We start from the raw sequence: 22,900 nt of genomic DNA on the forward strand, positions 1-22,900 counted from the left end.
ACATCAATTGACGTCAATGAGTCTCTAACAAAAGATCTCAAATAAATCAAAACAAAACCATATAAGGATCGAAATACCTCCACTCGCTGTTCTTACTATAGTTTATGCAAAAATACCGTGGAGGATCACACACACAAAAAAAACGTGATACATTGTTTTAAAAATCTATTAGTAGTGCCATAGGGAACTGTAAAATTAATATTTGTGGAGCCGGCGTTCAAATCCGTGTTTAAGCATAATTAGCTGGGAATTCTCACACTAAGGCAGCCAAGTGTGAGTTATGAGTTAATCCTGCTTTGACTAAACCCGATCCCTCTGAGAATACAATGACCAGTCCATTAAGACCTGATTAAACATGCTGCTATAAGGCTATTTCAAATCTCTTTTCACCTCATGTCAGTTTTGTGTAGGCTGCATGTGAAACCCGAACGCCAATTAAATAGCATTTAAATCTTTATGTGTGAACCTTCAAAACTTTGAAGCCATTTAAATCTTAAGGAAACTGGTTGAGAAACTTTTAACTCTAACTGGAATGGTAGGGGAATATATTTACATTAAATCATTTAGAAGACCCATTTATCCAAAGCGACTAACAAATGAGGAAAAGCACAAGCAATTTATCATACAGATGCCAACCATAGCAGATTAGTAATACCGATTTTTAAAAGATTAGTTCATAAAAAAAAAATGTCTTTCTTTGTTCAGTCGAGAATAAATATTTTATTGAAGGAAAACATTACAGGATTTTTCTCATTTTAATGGACTTTAATGGACCCCAACACGTTACACGTTACAGAAACTGCCTTTGTTTTGTCACTTATTGGGAGCAGTATGCTAGTTGGAGCCATTTACTTCCAGTCTTTATGCTAAGCTAGGCTAGCAGTAGGTGTGTCAACCAGAGTTATGGCATGAACAATAAAAAAAGGTATGGATTATCTAGGGGTGTCACGATTCACCAAATCCTCCATTTGATTACATTTTCGATTCTAAGGTCACGATTTGATTCTCGTTTTTTTTTTGAAAGACAAAAATTATATGCCTTCATTATTATTATAATTATTATTATTATAGTTTCACATTAAAATGCACATTGCGTGCTTTTCCTCGCATGGGGGTTTGTGGGCTTTACTTACGCGAGAGAGATTGTAGAGAGAGGATTCCTTCTTGCACGCACATGGACTTAATGCGCGTGTCTTGTACTCCTCCTAGCATCTGAAATAATACCGGTGCGTCATAAGCAGCTGCACTTCTCTCTGTCCCACGTGCACGCGCTTTCGCATCTGTCCGAAGTCTAAACATAAACTAAAGTAGTAATCCTTACGTATTTGTTCAGTTTTATGCGTTTCCTGCGAGCTGAGGCAAACTATCCCTTTTGTTTAAAATATAACCCGCTGCATCTTGGCGCCTCTCTCACTCTCACGCACGTGCAGAGAGACCTGCGCTCTGTCCAAAGGCAGATCACTAGGTAGTAATCCTGTTTATGATATGCATTACAAGGAGTTGTAGCAATACATCCCTCGTGCTTAAAATATAAATTGCGTTCCGCTGGACCGTTTGTAAAGGAACCTCTGAGAGGTTTATTTTCCCCGATTGACAAGCCGACCGGACGTGACATGGGGGCGTGGCAGCATCAACGATCCCATTTTTTTATTCGAAGTTCGAGGTTGTGACTTAATTTCAATCGATTTCGATTTAAAATCTAAATCATGAAACCCTTAGACTTATCTAACTCTGGGGGATAAGGTGAATAAGCTAAAGCCCCAAAAAGTAAACGTGTACTTTTAATGCAGACTAGTTTCAAGATCTAGCTTGGTCATGGTTGAAATAAAACAAATATATTCATTTTTTTCCCATGATCATTTCTTTTTAATATTCAGCTATAGTTTGTTGCTACAAGAAATCAGCAGGCAACGCGGGGTCTTTAGAACTGTTCGAAAGTGCAGACAGCAAAGGGCCAAACTCAATGTGTCCAGAGGCAAAGAAAAAATAAAGCATCTTGTCATCTGAAAAGATGTGTGAGGGGCATTGCTAATGCACCGAGATGTGAAAACGATAAATACAGTTCTATAAATCTCCTACACAGCTACCAATCTTCTTTATGCTGACATTAAATTGAAAAAGCCAATAATATATCGAGAGCCAACTAAAGCCTCAACAGATTTTGGTCATTAAATGATTTTGAAAAGCTATAAGGTCACAAAACCATTATGCTATATCTTCAGGCAATAAACACAAAATGTTCTGCATTAACAAAAACATTTTACTAATAGTATCCCTGCCAACACATTCCAATGTAACCTCCCCAAAAAACTATGCATTTGCTAGATTAGGTCTGGGTATATATAGCCAAATGTATGCAAAAAAAACAAGCTTACTGAAAAATATCTTGCCAATTACAGTATGTTAATATCATACTGTTAAAATAACTGCTACCAGCCACTTTGATGATAATTCCGAAAAAGTGACAATAATGTTCCCTTCATGTTGCCAAAAATTGGATGTACCTCGCAAAGAGCATCACATGGGTGCAAAAACGTCTTTTGTACCGAAAATTATGTAAATACAGATCATTATGTATGAACGGTGTGTCTGGAACGTAACCTTGGCAGCACGCTTAAGCATTTTTCCCAAAGCATATACAGTAATGCTAAAATAAAAAAGGTTAAATGCTTTTCAAAATAAGCTAAATTGTGCAGGATAATAAGAAATAAGAACATTATTGTCACTTTTTCTGCATTATCATCAAAGTGGCTGGGAGCAGTTTTTTAACAGTATGATATTAGACAGTCCTTTAGCTATGCGCTCCATTGTTATGAATATAAATAAAACACAGCAAAGACAAATCACAAATCACATGTATTCTATTAATTCATTAGTCATTACTGTAATGCAGAAGGCCATTAAGCTCCACAAGACCTGCTGGGAGTCCCAGGCAGGAAACACATCAACTTTTGATTCAGCCAGCATTAAGCTGAGTGCTTAAAATAAATTAAAGTTTGTAACAAGTTCACATCTTTTATTGTTTTTTCCCTTAAAAATCAGCTACAACTAGGGCTGTCACAATGATTAAATTATCGTCTCATCGCGATTTTTGGACCTCATCGTGATGATTTCAGATCACCGCAATGATTGCACATCTCTTTAAAAACACAAGGGGGAGCTGCAGCGCCTGTATAAACAGGAAAGAGACTGTATCAGATGTCTCCTATCAGACTGGCTACTATTTAAGGCCTGTTCTTGTATAGTCAGTTTGTTTTGATTTCCTTTTTATTTGAAGTTATTTTTCAGACACTTTATTGTGTATATTTTTTATGAAGAATTTTCAGTTATTGAAAGATATATTTATGTGAAAATTATTTAATGAAAAAAATTTGAGAATTTTAATAAATTGAGAATTAAATGTCAAAGCAATAAAACAGTCAATTAACCGTCAATGTCCTAAAATTAATCGCATAATTGTCACAATTTATTAGGCAATTAATCGCCAGCCAAATTTCGTAACCGTGACAGCCCTAGCTACAACCCTGCTTCCAAAAGTTCAGTGCATGAAACAAATCGGGATTGGTTTTCTTTACATCTGAAGGTTTTTTATGAAATGCAGACGATGTTCAATGTCTAACTCTCATGGGCACTGATCTTTGATAAAGGCTTTTGACCCTGACACAGCTAACAGCGTGAGCAGCCAGAGCTTTTTTCAGTAAAAATGTCATGAGATTCACCAAGAGTCATCAGAAGAGACAAATGGAAGATCCTTCGATAAGATGAAACCCAGACAAACAGCATGCTTAAAAGGTTTCCTGTGTCAGGAAGACCATCATATCTTGTCCATAAAGAAATAAACATCAGTAAGTGTGACTGCACAATTGACAGTTAAAAGCGTGGAAACCATCCATTTCCACACCAACAAATCAGTCGAGGGCTTGCAGGAACATCTATGAGGCCAAATTTGGTTTGAGAAAACAACCTGTGGGCTCTTGGTGCTGGGGTCAACACAAAACCATCATCATATGACTGAAAGACATTTCCAGTGCTGTCAAGACCAATCAAGTCTATCAGTAAAACTGAAATAACTCACCAAAAAAAAAAAACGAGTTTCTAGCAAAAGCAGGATTTTTCTGCAAATGGTTGTGAGCAAACATCAACCTGGCATTTGAAAAATACACCAACGCTATTGAAACCACACAACTGGTAAGAAATGTCCTTGAGTTATTAAAACTGCCGTGAATGATCTGGCATTTAAAAAGGCAAATCTCACAGCCCCCCATGTCTATTTATTATGGGATTTCCGTTGTGTATATGCAGGACTGTGCGTTGTGACCTCATCGTCTGGGGTACGAGTATTTACACCACTAATGAACCTCTGCAGTCACAAATAGAAAAGTTCATCACATTTCTGAAAACATTATTAAGACCAGTGTCAACATTTCCATTATAAGCCCTAACCCCATGTGAGCCACTGAAAAGTCATTGATCTGCTGGAACTCTGCATATATGGTACACATAAATAAGCTCCACCCCATCAACTGTGCCATACTATTTATATTTATATAATATTTAATTAACATTTCAATTCATGCATTTGGCAGTAAATCCAAGGTTTACATTTTATCAGTACTGTATGTGTGTGTGTTCCCTGTAGATTGAATCCATGACATTTGCACTGCTTAAGCAACGCTCTACAGTTAAAGGTTCACTGTGTGTTTTTAGCAGCATCTAGCGGTGAGATGGCGAACTGCAACCAACCTAATTTTGCAAAGAGAAGCTACGGTAGCTGCCACAGTACAAAGATGTCGTCATCTGAGACAATGCAGGGATGTAACACGCTCTGTAAAGCAGTTTGTCCTTTTTGGGCTACTGTAGAAAACATGCCGACGACTTCTATGTAAGGAGACTAAAGCCAAAAGTATACTAGGGACGTCCGCATAGGGTCGTCCGCATTTTCGTCAACAGGAGGGTCTGCAGTCTCAAAATTTGAATCCGCGCGTACAGTCCGCGTACAACAGCGCATGCGTGTGAAAATATTCTGTACTGTAAATGTCACCAAATCAGTGCTGCCCTGACGGCCTGGTAGAGTAATAATTTTAATATATTGTGTACATGTCGAACGCAGCCATCAGTGCGTAGCCGCGATGAGTACACTTTAAAAGCTGCGCTGACGCATGTGCACGAGCGGGCCGGACGCGGAAAAAAGTATACCGTGGTCTCGACAGTGTATGTAGATAAAAACAGCTAATTCGGAGGTAATTAAAAATACAGTTCAGTATGTAAGGTCTTTATACACCACTGATAATAAAGTTATGTATCTTCTATATCTGTCAGGAGATCTTCCCACATTGCATCTTTAAAATCAAATTGTGTTGACGTACAGTTGCCATTTTACCAATATTAATAGGTAGTAAATCAAACAACGAACCAATTTATTACAGTACACTATTGATAAATAGCTAACCAAATATTAAACTACAATATCCAGAACTATGGCCAAGCAAAAACCAGGGAGATGTATTAAAAATGTATGCAAAGTACATTTTAAAAGAACTATTATTGTATCGCTTTTTTATTATTATAATTATTTATTATGGACTCATGCAATAATATTGTAAAGACACTAGCACTTAGGAAAGCACTGCTTGATAACTAAATGTAATGTAATGTAAATGAAATCCACTAATTAAAGTGGTAATATCCTACAAAAATTATTCATATTTAAAAAACATTTTAAGTACTGTACATTGAAGTGTGGTAAGCCCTTCAAGCAAGTCTTCTCTACACTCTTAAAAAAAGAATTAGGTAAAATGGGTTCCACATAGAGATGCAGTCGAAGAATAATATTTATTTCTCCAGAAAAATACAATGGTCTGAAATAACCATTTCTTATCTTTTATAGTCTTGCAAAACCTTTATCCATTACAAACAACCTTTTGTGCAACAAAAAGCTTTTGTGGATGTTAAAGGTTCTTAATGGCGCCATACAGCCAGACAAAGCACCTTTTAGAAACAATTATTTTTAAGAGTGCACTGTGACAGTTTAGGTTACGCGTATCATTCAAGTTAATCCTCTGTAACAGGAAGCCACTGCAGAACCGCACTAAATCAACATCTCACACACAGACTCAAAAAGAATCAGCAGTGTAACCGGCAGGAGGGCTGCGGCAGGCACCTCTCATCCCAGACCACAGCAGGTGAGTGACTGTGAACACCGAGAGTTGAGGAAAGTGAGCTGTTTGGAGAACAGCGAGGGATCTGCTTCCCTGCCGAATGCTGCTAGGTAGGCCGTTACAACAGATGATGAGATTTCATAATCCAGTCAGACAAGGAGTCCTAAAGTCGGACTGAACGGTGTGGAGCCTTTGCCCGAGCTATGGCTGGCGGCAACAATCTAAAACTTTTTAATTATTATCACTTTCTGTCTTGGGAAGTTTATACTCTTATTTCAAGAAAAATTGCTGCTTAGGTACGATGAATAATTGTTAAAATTGTTATATAAATAAAATTGAATGGTATGACAAACTTGTGCACAGAGTCCGTACTTTGTACAACTCAAATAGATCCTACATAAAGAAACATCATTATTTTTGTTCTTTATATTTTCTATTCACCTGGAAGCTAATATTATAAATGCATGTAGTGAATTGAATGCATGAATTGATAAAGAAATGCAAACCTTAAAAAATTGTCTGCCAAATGCATAAATGTAAATGTACTTTCGAGATCCTTATACGATTACTGATTCGGTCCTGGCCAGAGGTCACCCTCATTCCATTTGATGGAGATGAATTTCATTTCTTTTTACATAACTAGCTCCCTGAAGAATTAATGAAAGAGGCAGAGTCTTAACAGGCCCTTGTGCTAATATTACCAGCACCTGAAAGAGGCGAGCAGAGAAGAAATGATCATGCAAATGGAAAAATCGCTTCAATCAGTCTACTCTCTTTGCATTTCAATGCGTTGGCAGATGCTTTAATGAAATGCTTTCTCCTATCGCCTCTCCATCACGCTGACCTCCACTATCCCTCGGCTCCGGTGCTTGCATGGATTTTCCATCTGAGGTCATGTGAGGTGCTGGCCTTACGCTAGAACATGGAAAAATGTGAAAGGTCTCTCTTGCAAATACCTACGTGTGACATTTCTCATAGGAGGCAGTGATGCAGGCATACTTGATTACAGTGGGCTAACCAAACTGCCAATTATCTAATTCTATTACAACCACATGGGAGAAAAACAGCTATTATACAGTACAGTACAGCTATATTGTACATTTCATCAGTATGTGCAAATCTTGGGATTTGAACTTATGACCTTGGCGTTGCTAGTGTCATATCTCACCAGTTAATCTACAGGAAAGCTTAATCACTAAAGAATTCATAAGCAAACATTAACATTTAAGGAAAGAAACAGTATCGTACAGTAGGAACTGTAGTACCAGCAGTTAAAAGTGACTTAATTCCAATTTATGATATAACTTTAATAAAGATTTATGGATCTAATACTCAAATAGAAAGTTCACGTTCTTTCTTCTGCAATGTGGTAAACAGGCGTTGGGTACAGCACAAATTTATGACAAACATAGTATTCCTGTAAAATTCTAAAAAAAAATAACTAAGGGGCGATTCACATTTCGCTTCTTTTGCACGTTCAAGTTTGTTTTTTCAAATGTAGGCGCACAATATGTGCGCTCATATTGGAAGCAACGCGCTCGTTTTTTCCAGGACCGTAAGCACTGCATTGAGTTAAAAACATTTCAACTTTCTAGGTTGCCGCAAGCGCACCGCAGGTCATGTGACAAGAACCAACAGATGGCCACGTTTTCCACGCGGATTTAGACGCAAAATGTGAACCGCCCCTACAAAGGACACTAATTGTACCTTGATTGTAACTTAAAAGAATCGAATCACAAGAATCTCAGCTTTCCAAAGATTTGTGACTTGTTATGCATTTGTTTTTGAGTTGTTGCATGTCATGAAGTTTACGGTCAATGAATGCAATGTTCTGCCCACAGAAGCGCAAAAAAAACCTCACTTGATCGACAAAAGGCAACATATTCTGTTTGTCAAAGCAGTAAACTAGATGTTCAATCATGTAAAAAACTGCCTTTGACTAAAAACACTGAATCAGCACTCAATTTTAAGATTGCTATCAATAATATAGTGCTGTCCCTTTCTCACATTACATGACATTGTTCACATTGAGGGATTCAGCACCCAGTTTAATTTACCCCATTATTAGTAAGTGTGAGCGTGTTGTTGCATAGAATATCAATAATATAACCAGCCTGACAGAAGCTCTTTTAGATTTAAGACTAAAGCTTCAACATCTATTTCCACAATGTAGGTATTTAATGATCTTGAACTCTAAAGCATAATTTGCATATTAAAGGGGACATTTCACAAAACTTTTTAGGATGTGAAATAAATCTTTGGTGTCCTCAGAGTACATACCTGAAGTTCTAGCTCAAAATACCATATAAAATGTTAAAGTTGCCACTTTGTAGATGTGAGCAAAAATGTGTTGTTTTTGGGAGTGTCCTTTAACTCTTTCACCGTTTCACGTTTTTTAAAAAAAGTTGCCAACCAGCGCCAGCGTTTTTCATGATTTTCACAAAAGTTTAATGTCTTCCAGAAAATGTTCTTCTTCAAATATATAAACAAACAATATACCAAATGAAAGAACAGACCCTCTGCTTTCAAGCAAAAAAAAAAAAAAACGTTTCATCCTACCTTCAGTGGTTCTTTTGTAATCAGCTTTTGAATATGGGTAGGTTTCTGCAAAAACACCACATTTTGAGCAAAAAGCAGAGATAATTCCATTTTTGTGACGGACTTTTCATAGAGATCCCATTCAGAGCGATCTTTAAAACAGACACGGACATGCAGCAGCTTTCCATAGGGCAATACTTTCGGGTTTAAAAAGTTGCGGAAGGGCGCCACCTAGTGGATAATAGCGGTATTACGGAAAGACGGAAAAACTCGTCATTGGCGGGGGAAGCGTTTTCTCTTGATTGACGAGATATCTCGTCAATGGCGGGGAAAGAGTTAAAATGCAGAGTAAGGGGCGATATTATCCCCTTCTGACATCACAAAGGGAGCCAAATTTCAATTTCCTATTTTTTACATTCTTGTAGAGAATGGTTTACCAAAGCTAAATTACTGGGTTGATCTTTTTTCACATTTTCTAGGTTGATAGAAGCACTGGAGACCCAAATATAGCACCTAAAAATGGAAAAAGTCAGATTTTCATGATATGTCCCCTTTAACATTGACAATTACACTGTTAACCTTTCCAAACGCTACTACCATGTGTGTATTTACTCGTCTTTCCACAGATAAGGAATTTGTGTGACTTGTCAGCTCTAATCTCCTGTATAGGATGTGAGACACATGTGATCTCTCTCTCTACATTCAAGCGCAGTGGTTAGCGGAGCTTTGGCTGTTTTTGCTATGGTACTTCACCAAAACATTCATTATAAAGGCGTTGATGAACCGCAGTCTAAACACGCATGGTTCACTTTTTTACCGAGAACCGTTACACCCCTAGTTTTTACACAAAAACACTAAAGATAATCAGAATATGGAATTTCACAAGGTATGTGAATGTAAGAGAGAAAAAGAGAAAGTATAAAAATAGGAAACGAGAGAACTAGGTGGTACTTAGATATTCTGATTTGATCAAAGGTATTTGGTCAGAAAAGACTGAGCAGCACTGCAATGAGATCAGCTTAGAACTCAAAATTTAATTGAAAGGATGAATAAAACCAAACTGCAATTGAACTTACGTCCAGCTGACAGTTAAAACAGCCTTCAGCTTGATTTGACATAAAAAGGAAAAGAAATTTCACAGAAAAATCACTTACCAATTAGGGCGGACATATTCTGGAAGACTCGAAGAAGCTCAGGGGTGATGGCAGAGCTGTTCTCCAATGTCACCAACCTGCATAAGCACATAAACCAAATTATTTAAAGAGCCCCTATTTTCCTTTTCAGTATTCTACACTTCTTATGGTATGTAAAAGGCGTTTCACACAGAACACGGCTACAGATTTTCTTGTATAGTGGAAGCATCTTGTGCAGCATTTATTGCAAATATGTATCTTCAACAGTGCCTGCCATAAAGAGCCGTGTCCACAAAAGGGCCAGGATTTTGAGTGCACGAGCTCATGGGGGGACCAACTCCGTCCACCTCTGTAACCGCCCAATTTTACCGCTTTCCGCACATCTTCTATTGAAAATAAACTAGACAGTCGTGTACCATGTGAAACGGCCATAATGTTAACAATCTGCAAAGTTACAAATCCCAAAGTCTACACTGTAAAAAAATTTCAGCATTTTTCCAAATCAACACATATTTACTTTAAGTTACTTTTAACAATTTCAACTAGAATATAGTTATATTATAAGTTATGTCAACCTTTTAAGCCAAAACTTAAAATAGTATGTTGAATTGACTTGCAAAACCAAGTTGTTTTAACTTTGTGTTGCATTTTTTTACAGTGAATGATGGCGCGAGCTATCATCTCCAACTAAAGTATATTATCTTGTACTTTAAATAATGCAAGCATTGTAGACACCAGTTGATGTGGTCCAGATGCACATTATCATAATTCAACCCACTTCTGGTTCACATCATGTAAAGTTGCCTATGTTTTTATATTGAAGAAATTTGCTATGGACTATTCAAACACAAGTTTTGAGCGGTGTAGAGTTGCGCATTTTGTTTGTCGTTTCTATGATCGCAAATGCAGACATGGTTATATGTTTTAGTATCCTTACCAATCTGTTACGTTCTGCTCAACCGCGCCAGCAAAGTTGATTGATGGTCATCTGCATTTTCTGGATCAGATTTGGGCTTATATTGATAAGGTAGTAAAGGCGATATTAACTCTTTCACCGCCAGCGTTTTTAAAAAAAGTTGCCAGCCAGCGCCAGCGTTTTTCATGATTTTCACCAAAGTTTAATGCCTTCCAGAAAATGTTCTTCTTTAAATATATAAACATGCAATATACCAAATGAAAGAACAGACCCTCTGCTTCAAAAAAAAAAAAAACGTTTCATCCTAACTTCAGTGGTTCTTTTGCAATCAGCTTTTGAATATGGGTAGGTTTCTGCAAAAACACCACATTTTAAGCAAAAAGCAGAGATAATTCCATTTTTGTGACGGACTTTTCATAGAGATCCCATTCAGAGCGATCTTTAAAACAGACACGGACATGCAGCCGCTTGCCATAGGGCAATACTTCCGGGTTTAAAAAGTTGCGGAAGGAATAATAGCGGTATTGCGGAAAGACGGAAAATCTCGTCATTGGCGGGGAAGCGTTTTCTCTTAATTGACGAGATATCTCGTCAATGGCGGGGAAAGAGTTAACTCCTGTTGAGAGCTGATCTTCCAAATATGTCAAGGAGTGTCACATTGCCGGCACACGCTTGAGGTATTTGGCCAATCACAATGCACTCGATAGCTAGCCAATTGGAGCACACAGCGCTTTCAGAACAATGAGCTTAGTACAAATCAACAAAAGGTGTGATTTTTTTGTAACAATTTTTTTAACCAATGTGAACACTGCATTACACCAAATACACAAAATATTTGTGTATTTGTTTTAGCAACTTAATACGGGCTTTTTAAAACAACAATTTGAATTAAATATGCAATGCTATTTCTCAGTAAGCCTTATTGCATGGTCACTGTGACACGAAAGATGAACAAAACAAATAATAGTAATATTTCAATAAAAGAACTATGCTTTTAGTGTCCATGGAAACACCACAGTGGCACCAATTGATAAAAATGTGGCTTTCAAACAGAACAGCTAGCTTCCATCTTTAAACAAAACAGACAATCTTTCATAAAAGCCTTCCGCAAAATGGACTGATGCCACTACACTTGTTGAGATGGTGCTATTTTTGATTCACAGAGGTCATTGTGCGAGTCGTTGTATTGTACTAAATGACTCTCCGTGTCTAGATACAAAACAGATCGAGTGAGGCCGATAAATGAGCAATGGAAAAGATCAAACTGAGACTGAGCGTTCTGAAGCTTTGAACTAGAAAAATAAACCTCTTCCAAGAAATGATGGAAGAGAACGAGAGCAGTAACCCTACATGAAAAATTAACGCACAAAAAAGATATAAATAGACAAAAAAGCAGAGCTTATATCTTGAACGATATCGATCGGAACTCTGAGCTGAAGATGACAAATTAATTAAAGCGCGAGATTTCTCCTGACTCAGCGTCTTATCGCACGCCATCACGGTTAAGTGTAATGTGGGGAGGCTGGGCACTTACAAAGAGTAGCGCTTCAAAAAAATAGGCTGGCAGAGTTCCTCAGAGCCACGGGCGCTGTGATTCATGCTATCATTCGCATCAGGACAGGCAATCTGTCACACCCATTTTTTTAAACATTAAGAGTGTCAGTGGTCATCAGGGTGAGGCGGCAGAACAGAAAGAAACAGCCATTAACTGGGATCACATGGGTGTTAATACCACTGTCATGGCTTCTGCTTTATGCAAGGAATTCTTTGCATAATGAGCAGATTGACTTCTGACACGCGTATCTTTTGTCATGTCACTGACATGCCTGTTTCAATGTGATGTGTGTGATTTTAATTATGATAAGGTCCTGCTGTGTATCCCTGCTTTATATGCATGATCAAATGCTTTGTTTGTGCGGCAGATCTGCATTTGTATAATCAGTGTAAATGCAACTTTTGCAATTCTGTTTGGTGAAGCTAGTGGCATACGAAATACACGCTTGACCTTTATCATTCTGTCCTGATGTCCTGTTCAATTTTGATAAGACTTTTATTAAAAAGAAATGGTTTATACTAATATAATTATAATTAATGTTCCTTTTACACAATAAAACAAATGTTTAAAATCTGTTTCTCCCCATCCAAAAACCTTAAGAGACCTTATTTTGATACCTACAGTATAGGCAGCATTGTGCTTATGTGTCAGACAATGCAAATTTGTTTATAATGTCTGATATTCAAGACTCGTGCAGGCATATCTGCATCCGTTGCTATAGTAATGGCACATGCATCATCAGGGGTCCAACATGTGACTTTCATTTACAACAACAGAGAGTAGGCTGGCATGAAGAAGAGATGTGGAAATATCTTCTTCTGTTCACCGTAATCTGCCGAGCTGAACTCACGTGGTGTACGTAACGACACAAAAGCTGGGGGAAGGTTAGTTTCTGCTGACCTCACCAACTGCATCACTGCGCTATCTTAAGGGGCAGAAATGGGCGATAAAGCCATGAGTCACACGCGGTTAAACCTGACAACTTTCTATTGGCCTGTTCACAGCGACCATTTCGTCTAACAGGGTGCATCAATTATGATTTCAAATACAGCTATGACTACATTGGAGATATTGAATTTAAATCTGGATATTGAACATTTTGAAAAATGTAACCCAAAGAAGTGTTAATCTGCACTATTTCCAAAGTCATGTTTAACACAAGGTTTCTTTGTGATATAGACCATGGAAGCACTTTGCACAAAATGTCAGACTGTCCTCCACTAAAGTGCACGAGATGCTCTCAGAAACTTTCTCAAATTGTGCTGGGAGAACATGAATCATTAGGTTTCTTAAACACCAGAATTCATTTTAGGCTATTTTTCAAGTCAACGTTTTGCTTATTGTTATGCTGTACAGGAAAAATATTAAATTAGAAAAATGTACAACAGAATCAGTGCCTTCAGCCTTTCGGACCCCGCTGCTCATTGAATCTTGAACGATAAGGAAACCCCTCAAGTCGTGTGTTTTATGTAAAATTTACTTTAAATATGAAAATATTAAAGACGTGAGGCTGTATGAATATTAACTACTTGATCTGTCTCCATCTATGGAATCACACTGGACTCAGTCTATCAGACTGTAGAGGAGGTAAATAAATTCAAAAAGTATGAGATGATATAAAACCAAAACAGCATTGACATTTCAGCTATGGGACCTTGCTGATATGTATACAGTACACACACTGATCAAATAAATGTGTGACAGCAAATGGATGCAGAGACCATGTTATATTGACAGTATAGATGTGAAGAAACAACAGATTCTTAAGAACATAAAATCCAGAGAGAATATAAAAATACAGCAACACCTTTAGAGACACTAGAGAAAACATAGCATCTGCACCACCAGTCAAACATGTGGACTGGAAAACGAATCAATCTTTATTATTACTACATAATAATTTAGATTAACTCCTTCACCGCCAGCATTTTTCATGATTTTCACAAAAGTTTAATGCCTTCCAGAAAATGCTCCTTTTTAAATATATAAACATACAATATATGAAATAAAAGAACAGACCCTCTGCTTTCAAACAAAAAAATCTGTTTCATCCTACCTTCATGTGTTCTGTTTTTTATCACCTCTCTAATATGTGTAGGTTTCATCAAAAACACCAAATTTTGAGCAAATTTTTTTGAAGGACTTTTGATAGAGATCAGATGCAGAGCGATCTTTAAAACATACACGGACATACAGCTGTTTGCCCTAGGGCAATACTTCCGGTTTTACAAGTTGCGGATAAAAGCGGTATTGCAGATTGACGAGATATCTCGTCAATGGCGGGGAAAGAGTTAATAGTCAAGCCAACGCATCTATTCAATAATACAAATGAAATTACAACGGTTGTTAGTTAATATGGTGGGAATCTTATTTTTCATTGTGATCGCATACATTTTTAAAAAGCTATATTTTTAGGTTGACAAAAACGACATAAAAATGTGTTAAATGCAAAACAAACTTGACAACCCATGGCCTAAAATAGCTAGTTAAATTCTTGGCACTTGTTTGCTGCTCTACCCTCACTTTCTACTTCAAGTCATCAAAAGCAAAATTAAAATGTTTCATTGTAAAGACATTCCCATGCAAGCATATCTTACACACCATTACATCAGAAGACGTAGTAAAGTCATGGTAAAATGGCTGTTTTGAAGGTTTGATTGTGTGTATGGGTTGCATTGTAACGTATTCATGCTTCATAAAAAAAAAAACATAATTTTTTACATATTTGAGTTTCTTGTTCTATGAAGCCCCTTCCTCAGAAATATGCAATATGCTTAGATTGGTTAGCTGGCTCAGTGTGCTCAATTTGCTAACCACACGCTGTCCGGAAACATCACGCTTATTACAATTACAAGTGGTTGCATTTGCTCTCGTGTCTTGTAAACAATGGCATCATCAATATTGCCTTACCGGATTGAGTCTGAGTCAGACCCAGTGAATATTAGTGCAGAGGATCGAGCAGAACCTGTGCAAGCAATGACTTTTCAGACGTTTTGTCTCTTACTTTTTAGATGTGCTGCTATTAGTAGGTATTATTTGATTATTGACTGCTGATCTACAGCGATCATGACTGACTGTTTAGCACAGTTCGTTTTGTCTTTATAAAATGTTCATGTTAAGTGTGCCGGTAGCTATAGGAGCATGTGTGTAAGCACTACATAAAAGGTCTAATCAAAGAATAATTCACAATAATTGATCACGCAAACGACAACATTCGAAGTTCGCTGGTGGTGAATATATAACACTGTACTGTTTAACAATAAAAAGACATTTGGCTTTGATACATTTTAAGAGACGTACCAGAGTTCTAGCCCATCTTCCAGCAGGTAAACATGAGGGGGCTGTGAAACATCTGTGCTCAGCTGGATTACAGGTAAGAGGAAGGGATACAAATTCTTGCTTTCTGCTCCCAGGCCCTGAAACCAAACAAAAAAGATTTTAACTTATACCCATTGGCATGTTTACACATGATGAAATGATCGTTCTTTGACAAATAAATGTACTTGTTGTCTTAATATTTCAAATGGTGACCTGTGTGCTATTTTGTAGCACTACTTAAAGGAATATTACACTGTGGCAGAAAAATTAAATCCTGATAATTCACTCACCCTCACGTCATCCAAATAGTTTATATATTAATTTGTTTAGTCGAGAAAGAAATCAGTTTTTTTGAGGAAAACTTTTTAGGATTTTTCTTAATTTAATAGACTTTATTGGACCCCAACAGTTTACAGTTTCAACGCGGTTTAAAATTGCAATTTCAACTTGGCTTCAAAGGGCTCTAAACCATTTGAAATGAGTTTGATTTGATTTAATGGTTTATTTAAAAGGGGACAGTGCAATTTCATTAAACACATGAACAAACATGGTTAAAAAAGCCAGAATTAGCCAAAAGGCTATTTTTCATCTGTAGTCTCCTGGCCAAGATGTAAAAAACATTAAAATACGAACAAGAAAATACATTTTCAAGTCCATGGCAAAATGACTACAATATAACTACAATATAAATGACACTGTAAAAAAACTTAACAATAATAAAACACACAAAAAACACATTTTCAAAAAGGCTATAGTATATCAAATAATAAAAACAGCTCAATAGGCTCGGCTTTTAACTCTTTCCCCGCCATTGACGAGATATCTCATAAATCAAGAGAAAACGCTTCCCCGCCAATTACGAGTTTTTCCGTTTTTCCGCAATACCGCTATTATCCCTTCCGCAACTTTTTAAACCCGGAAGTATTGCCCTATGGCAAGCTGGAATTATCTCAGCTTTTTGCTCAAAATGTGGTGTTTTTGCAGAAACCTAGCCATATTTAAAAGCTGATTACAAAAGAACCACTGAAGGTAGGATGAAACGTTTTTTTGTTTGAAAGCAGAGGGTCTGTTCTTTCATTTGGTATATTGTATGTTCATATATTTGAAGAAGAACATTTTCTGGAAGACATTAAACTTTTGTGAAAATCATGAAAAACTTTTTTTTAAAAACGCTGGCGGTGAAAGAGATAATATCATTTTCAACAATAAAAATAAAATAAGCAATTTTGAAACCCAACGTCTTGCCTTGCACTAGCAGTGTGCCATGCCGGCGCAACCTTGTGTATTTGGGTGACCACAAAGAAAGGTCACACTTCACATATGTAAAAACGCACATTTGCGGACCATTTAAAAAAAATAAACGGACATAAAGAACTTAATTAGCATCATTCCACATACAACAACATCAGAACAGTCCTCTTTCTCCACAATTGTAAACACTTGGGCGGTAGTTTTGCATACGTCATGCGTAACCTTCCGACAGACAAAAACGCAAAATCTACTCCCCTTATCAAAACGTTGGAGCTAAAAACTGCAGGACTGCGGCTCTCCAGGACCTCTGTGCTAGACAATTGCTACTTCCATTTTATTGTGACTTAGAAAAACTAAAGAATCTTCACACACAACAGAAATTCATTTTGACCTTGTTTGTCTAGCTCGAAAAAGCTAACTAAAACAACAATAGTGCACAGTGTACTGCAAGTTTAATGTTTTCTTTTATTTAAGAGGTGAAATTGTTTAGGAAGAACAAATCATTACAGTTTGTTCATCACACAAACTAGATTTAGATAACTACTGTTCTAGTAAATGTATACTGCTTTATTAAACTTTCTTTCATTGGAGTTTGACAGGCCACGGTCACCACAAACTACCATAAAGATTCTTCAAATGTTTCTTTCTCATAAAATATACGGTAACGGCATATGCATTTGGGAACAAAATGATTAAAATTCATTTCAATTGCACTACTGGTTGAACTATTTCTTGTATGTAACAAGCTTGATCTTTTCATAAAAACAAACACTGAATACATGCTGTGTAAAGTAGCCTGACAATACACCTAAAGTCAAACATTTGTATTCAAAAAATATGATAACAGGCTTTCAAGAGAATGCTGCTTTTTGAAATTCTCTTCTCAGCTGAAATGAGTTTCATTCAATCATACGGTCAAACACAAAGAGCATCATTTCTATTCATAATAGTGGCAGGTGCAATATTCTGCCATCTTCACTCTCCAATAAGGAAATCTTACAAGCACACGGCCTCTCCGCGCGTACACAAGTTCATTCAACGGCTCCGAGCAGGAGGTCGTGCTTGAGAGCATCCGCGCTCTCCCCCGGGTGAGATGCGTCCACTCAGCCCCTGAATGATGAGGGCTCATCGCAAAGACCACCGGCAAGGGCTCTTAAGTTCAGGGCATGACCGCCTTCGACAGTCTGCTGATTCGGAGCTGTCAATCAAAGCCACAGAGAGAAAACTCTGGGGGGCTTAGAGAAGCTAGACTGTAGCATCTGCAAGACCCAGGTGAAGCTTTTGTTACTGTCAACGGGCCAATGATGAAAAACAACAAACAGAAGGCAAGGACACCAGCCGCAGGCATGAGGAGTCATAACTTGGCAAGCAGTAAGGCAAGAAAGCGAGCAATGTAGTTTTCTGAAGTTTGGCAAACTTGGGAAACGGAAACAATGCTGTAATGCATCTCATGATTACTGGCTATAATTCCTATTATTCCCAATAATTATGAGAATTTACTTTTTAATGAACATTAGCATAAAACCAGTACAACAAGTTCATGGTGCTGTGTCAGACTGGTTAAGGCTCTCAAACATGTAAGATGTCTTTGCTTATGTAGTAAATCAACCCTATAAATAGCTTATACTGTAGTTGTCACGTGTTTTAACATTTAACAAATAACACTCTTTACCTTAAAACATGGTCCAATCACTACAAAATGCTGCCCTGCAATTTCCTATTATATCCTATTGATTTCTTGTATACCTGCATTCTTTTACAAAGCAAGCAAACAAGCAGTAACTGACGATACAGTTTGCCAAAAGAAAAAAAATCTCTTTCACAAAAAAGTGTTTCTAAATTGCTTCATCCATAACAACGGCCAATTCCAGAGCCACAGCGCGAGCCAAAGCAATTTAGATTCCACAGGTCAACAAATCACATCCGAACGTGCAGTAAGGACAGCATTCATTTTTGAGCATCTGCCAGAAATATGCTTTTGGGGATGGACCCATGATAGAGCCCATTTATGGATGATTGACTTTGAATGTTCGCTGGTAATATTGTCTCTTCAGCATTCTGCGGCAGGCATAAGAGGAGCAGCTGCGATACCATATGGCTGGCAGAGGAGGCCACACAAAACACAAACAAATGCAAGGTTAATAGCAAACTGTTGATGGCGGGTGGGAAGATATGCTGGCCCTGGACGCACACAATAGATGGTTCCTAACTGATGGCATTTTAATATGCAAATCTGGTGCTGGTCAACTAACCTGGCAGATTTTTGGAAGCATGCAAATTTCGTCTAAGCCTCGGGGCGAAATTTCTAACTGATTCATGTGGCTGTCTAATGTGATTTACAAGAAGTGGAGACAAGGTAACAAAAGGGTCTTCAGCGTGAGTGGGAAAACGGTAATACGCAAGATGTGGTTACAGAAGCGCAGAGCACTTTAAAAGATAAAAAATGGCTGAATTTAAAGCTGATGAATGCTTGATAAATCTCTTCTGAGAAATGTTTATAAACTCAAACATCAACACTGATTTATGCTAGTATAACATAGAGAAGTACCTGAAAGGAAAATCAAGGCCTAAGGATTAAAATAATTTTGAAAAATAGTTACAAAATAAGCACGACCAGCCTCTAGCTGTAAATTAAATTTAATAAAGTAAGTAAAACTTAAAGTTTAATCAAAACTTAATTTTCAGTCCATATCTATTATTTAGAAGGAACTATGATGAGTTTAGATGCAAAACCATCTAAGTGCACCTGACATGTTTTCTTGTAAATGAGCATTTTTTATCAGGCTCTTATGTTAAGGTTCAGTAATTTCACTTTAAATGTCAATTAAAATATTATTAGTGATTAATTTAAATGTCTTATTTTAACAAATGTCACATAAGTCATTTGGTATTGTGCACTTCTAAAATAGTCTCCAGTCACTCTTCACTGTCCTTTCTGAATAAATGTAAAAGGCTCAAAAATTCCGTCAATATCCTGATTGGATTTATATTCTGTAAAATTCTAAAATTGGAGGACTTTGCTGTAAAATAGACATGGGTAGGGGTGGGCAGAATGACCAAAAATCTATTCCACGGAATGAGTCGTTTTATTTCACGGAAAGGTATATTTCACGGTATAAATGTTTTTCAGTTTATATTGTTTTTTATTATAAAAATGTACAGAAATTTGCCACTCACTATAGCTTTTAACTAAATGCTCACCACAGTTTTAAATGATGAGCAATTTAAAGTGAATAATGTTAAAGTGAAAGTGCCCAGAAGATAACAACAGATTAAGTCTTGATAAGACAGAATCTTGTTTTTAATTGAGTTATTCATTTTATAGACCGTTGAAGCTATAGTATGCCTTCATTGTATTTTGTATTTATGCATACATTACATTAAAAAATAGGCTATATGTAAAATGAACAGGTATAAATATATGCAAAAACCTACAGACAGGATGAATACCTATAGCCTATATGAGAGACGAAGCTCTAGATATTATAAATGTGACAGGTGCTATGATATGATGATCACGAAGTCTGTTTTAAGATCTTTACTTTCTATTAGACCTTAACATTTGCGTCTCTTTCTTGTATTTCCGATCAAATATGTTTGTATAAGCAAATGGCGCGTCAAACTACATCGTTTCAGCAGCGCACGTGTCACTGATATAAACGCGAGTTTTGTCTTAGCTTGCTTAAAGTTGAGAAAACTTTACAACTATTAGCATTATGTTCGAGAAGAACCCTTTATTTGGCATTGCAGCTCCTTGCAGGCCTAGAAGTAAAATATAAAAAAATGGTGTAGTTTTCCTTTAATGTCAAAACAATTGTTTGTGTTAGTTCATTGTTCATTAAAGGGATAGTTCCCAGCAAAAATGAAAATTACCCCATGATTAACAAACCCTTAAGCTCTCAGAGTTTCATATGTCCATCCTTTTTCACACTAACACATTTATTAGATATTTTTGAAAATGTCCTAGCTCTTCCAATATTTATAATGGATGAATATAGGGTCTAGCTCATTCAAAGAATGTGCATCCATCTTATGCGAAAGTAATCCACAAGGCTCCAGGGGGTTAAATAAAGTCCTTCTGATTGTAATCGATGCGATTTTGTAAGAGAAATAAACTTTTTATAGTGATGCATATTGAATGCGGAGGGTTGTTTTGCTCCCTGCACTCTGCCTCTGCATTCGTCATTATGAAAAGTGTAGGTATGCTGATACTCTCTCAGAAGGCCTTTTATTTATCCCCCTGAAGCCCTCTGGATTACTTTCGCATAGGATAGATGCACATTCTTTAGACTTGAAGGAGCTGGACCCTATATTCATCCGTTATTAAGATTGGAAGAGCTAGGACATTTTCAAAAATATCTTAATATGTGTTTGTATAAAAAAGGATGTGTGTATGTAACTCGGTTGGCTGGAGGGTGAGTAAATCATGGAGTAATTTTCATTTTTGCCTGATCTATTGCTTTAACTAATGTTAACAATTACAACTTTTAATTTGAAAAATGTATTAATAAATAATAAAACTACATTAAAATGAATAAAGGCTGTAGATTTGTTAGATCATGTTAGCTGATGCATTAACTATGTTAACAAATGCAACCTTATTTTAAAGTGTTACAAAATGTCAATTCAATAAAATGCTCTGTAGAATGAGAATGTCCTTTCCCTAAAATAATTACACTGCCACTGACTAGCAATAATAAATTATGAGCGTGTCTGTGAAATTCAGGCTATTCAGTAATCTACTGTAACTCTAAGATTAGGAACATCAAAGTTATCACATCATCTCCCTTCAATTTCAATCTTTGACAAGATCTGACTCAAGTCAATATTAAAGATAACAAGGTTTCAGTTTCACAGAATGTTCTTTACATTATGTAGGATGATTTTATGTAGATAACAGTAAATCACATAAGAATGACTTTAGTTTAGTTTTTACAGACTGGGTCATAATTATAGTTTATGGCTGCAATATGTCTATCTAAACTTCTATTTCAACAGACCATACATCAGCACAGGCAAGAAAACTTTAACATTTAGAAGACAGAGAAACACAACCCAGCACACGGTTTAAAGTTTTTTTGTGTCAAAAATCCATGTTGCTCTTTGGATTTCTTGGTTAAACCAAGTACAAGATATACAATTCACATCATTCCCCAGACAGTTTAAGGGTAAGTATCACCTCAGGGGTTAAAGCAACACAAAAACTACTGCTAAAACTTGTAGCAAGAAAAAAAAGACTAAAATGAGCAGCTTGTAAAATCCCATGTGGAGGAAGATAGACAACCACTGTGGCAATTCTCAAACACCCCATCAATAAAAAGCCCCCGTCCACAGCAGGGAAGAGATGAAGTAAACAGTACTAAAATAAAGGTCTTCTCAAGGATCAAAGAACCATAAAGGTTCTCAGCAGGTCTGCAGGACGCGTGTTCATAGCCGCAGACCACGACGGTGAAAATTAGGCCCCCGGTGGTGACGGTAAGCACTTCACATTCGAGCGAACGGTTGAAACCCAGTTGGAATGCTAAATGTCCGACTAGACCATATCAAAGCTAAGTTATCTCTTATAATCTTGCCCCCGGGGGTGTGTCGTACCTGCACGAGGTGGATGAGGGTGGTGAGGATGGCACAGCGGAGCATGTTGTGTTCCTCCGACTGCTTCCAAAGAAAAGGAAGGTACTGAACCAGGCAGCCCACATACGGCCGGATCTAACAAAAGAAAATAAACAAAGCATTAATCTCACTGAACACGCACAGTATATCAAATGTCAGCGCTTGAGCACAGGGTCTGCAAACACAGATAAACACAGACATGCACACAAAGCTTGAGTTTTAATTAATCTAACTGGGCAAATAAAAAAATCTGATGAAGTTTCAGCATCACATGGGTTCAGTTATGCTCTCAAAAAAAAAAGAGAAGAGTAAAATCGATGTTCAAGTGATACACAGGTTATCAAATATTTGGACATCTTGGCTCAAATCTCTGTGTTTTCGGAGAAGGTGCGTAACATCTATATCATGAACTCGATTAAAG

The 22,900-nt window shown here is 37.0% G+C and overlaps 1 protein-coding gene across 1 annotated transcript in view; it reads right to left on the minus strand.

Moving 5' to 3' along the window:
• The window catches only part of ipo11 (importin 11), a 167,551-nt gene that overhangs the window by 58,512 nt on the left and 86,139 nt on the right, over positions 1-22,900 (minus strand). The window contains exons 20-22 of the mRNA XM_065247266.1: positions 22,462-22,575; positions 15,601-15,716; positions 9,851-9,927 (exon numbers count right to left, since the gene is read on the minus strand). Of these exons, the coding sequence (XP_065103338.1) occupies positions 9,851-9,927; positions 15,601-15,716; positions 22,462-22,575 (307 nt within the window). The remainder of the gene's footprint in view (positions 1-9,850; positions 9,928-15,600; positions 15,717-22,461; positions 22,576-22,900) is intronic.

This window comes from Paramisgurnus dabryanus, chromosome 11, assembly GCF_030506205.2.
Source record: "Paramisgurnus dabryanus chromosome 11, PD_genome_1.1, whole genome shotgun sequence".
NCBI lineage: Eukaryota > Metazoa > Chordata > Actinopteri > Cypriniformes > Cobitidae > Paramisgurnus > Paramisgurnus dabryanus.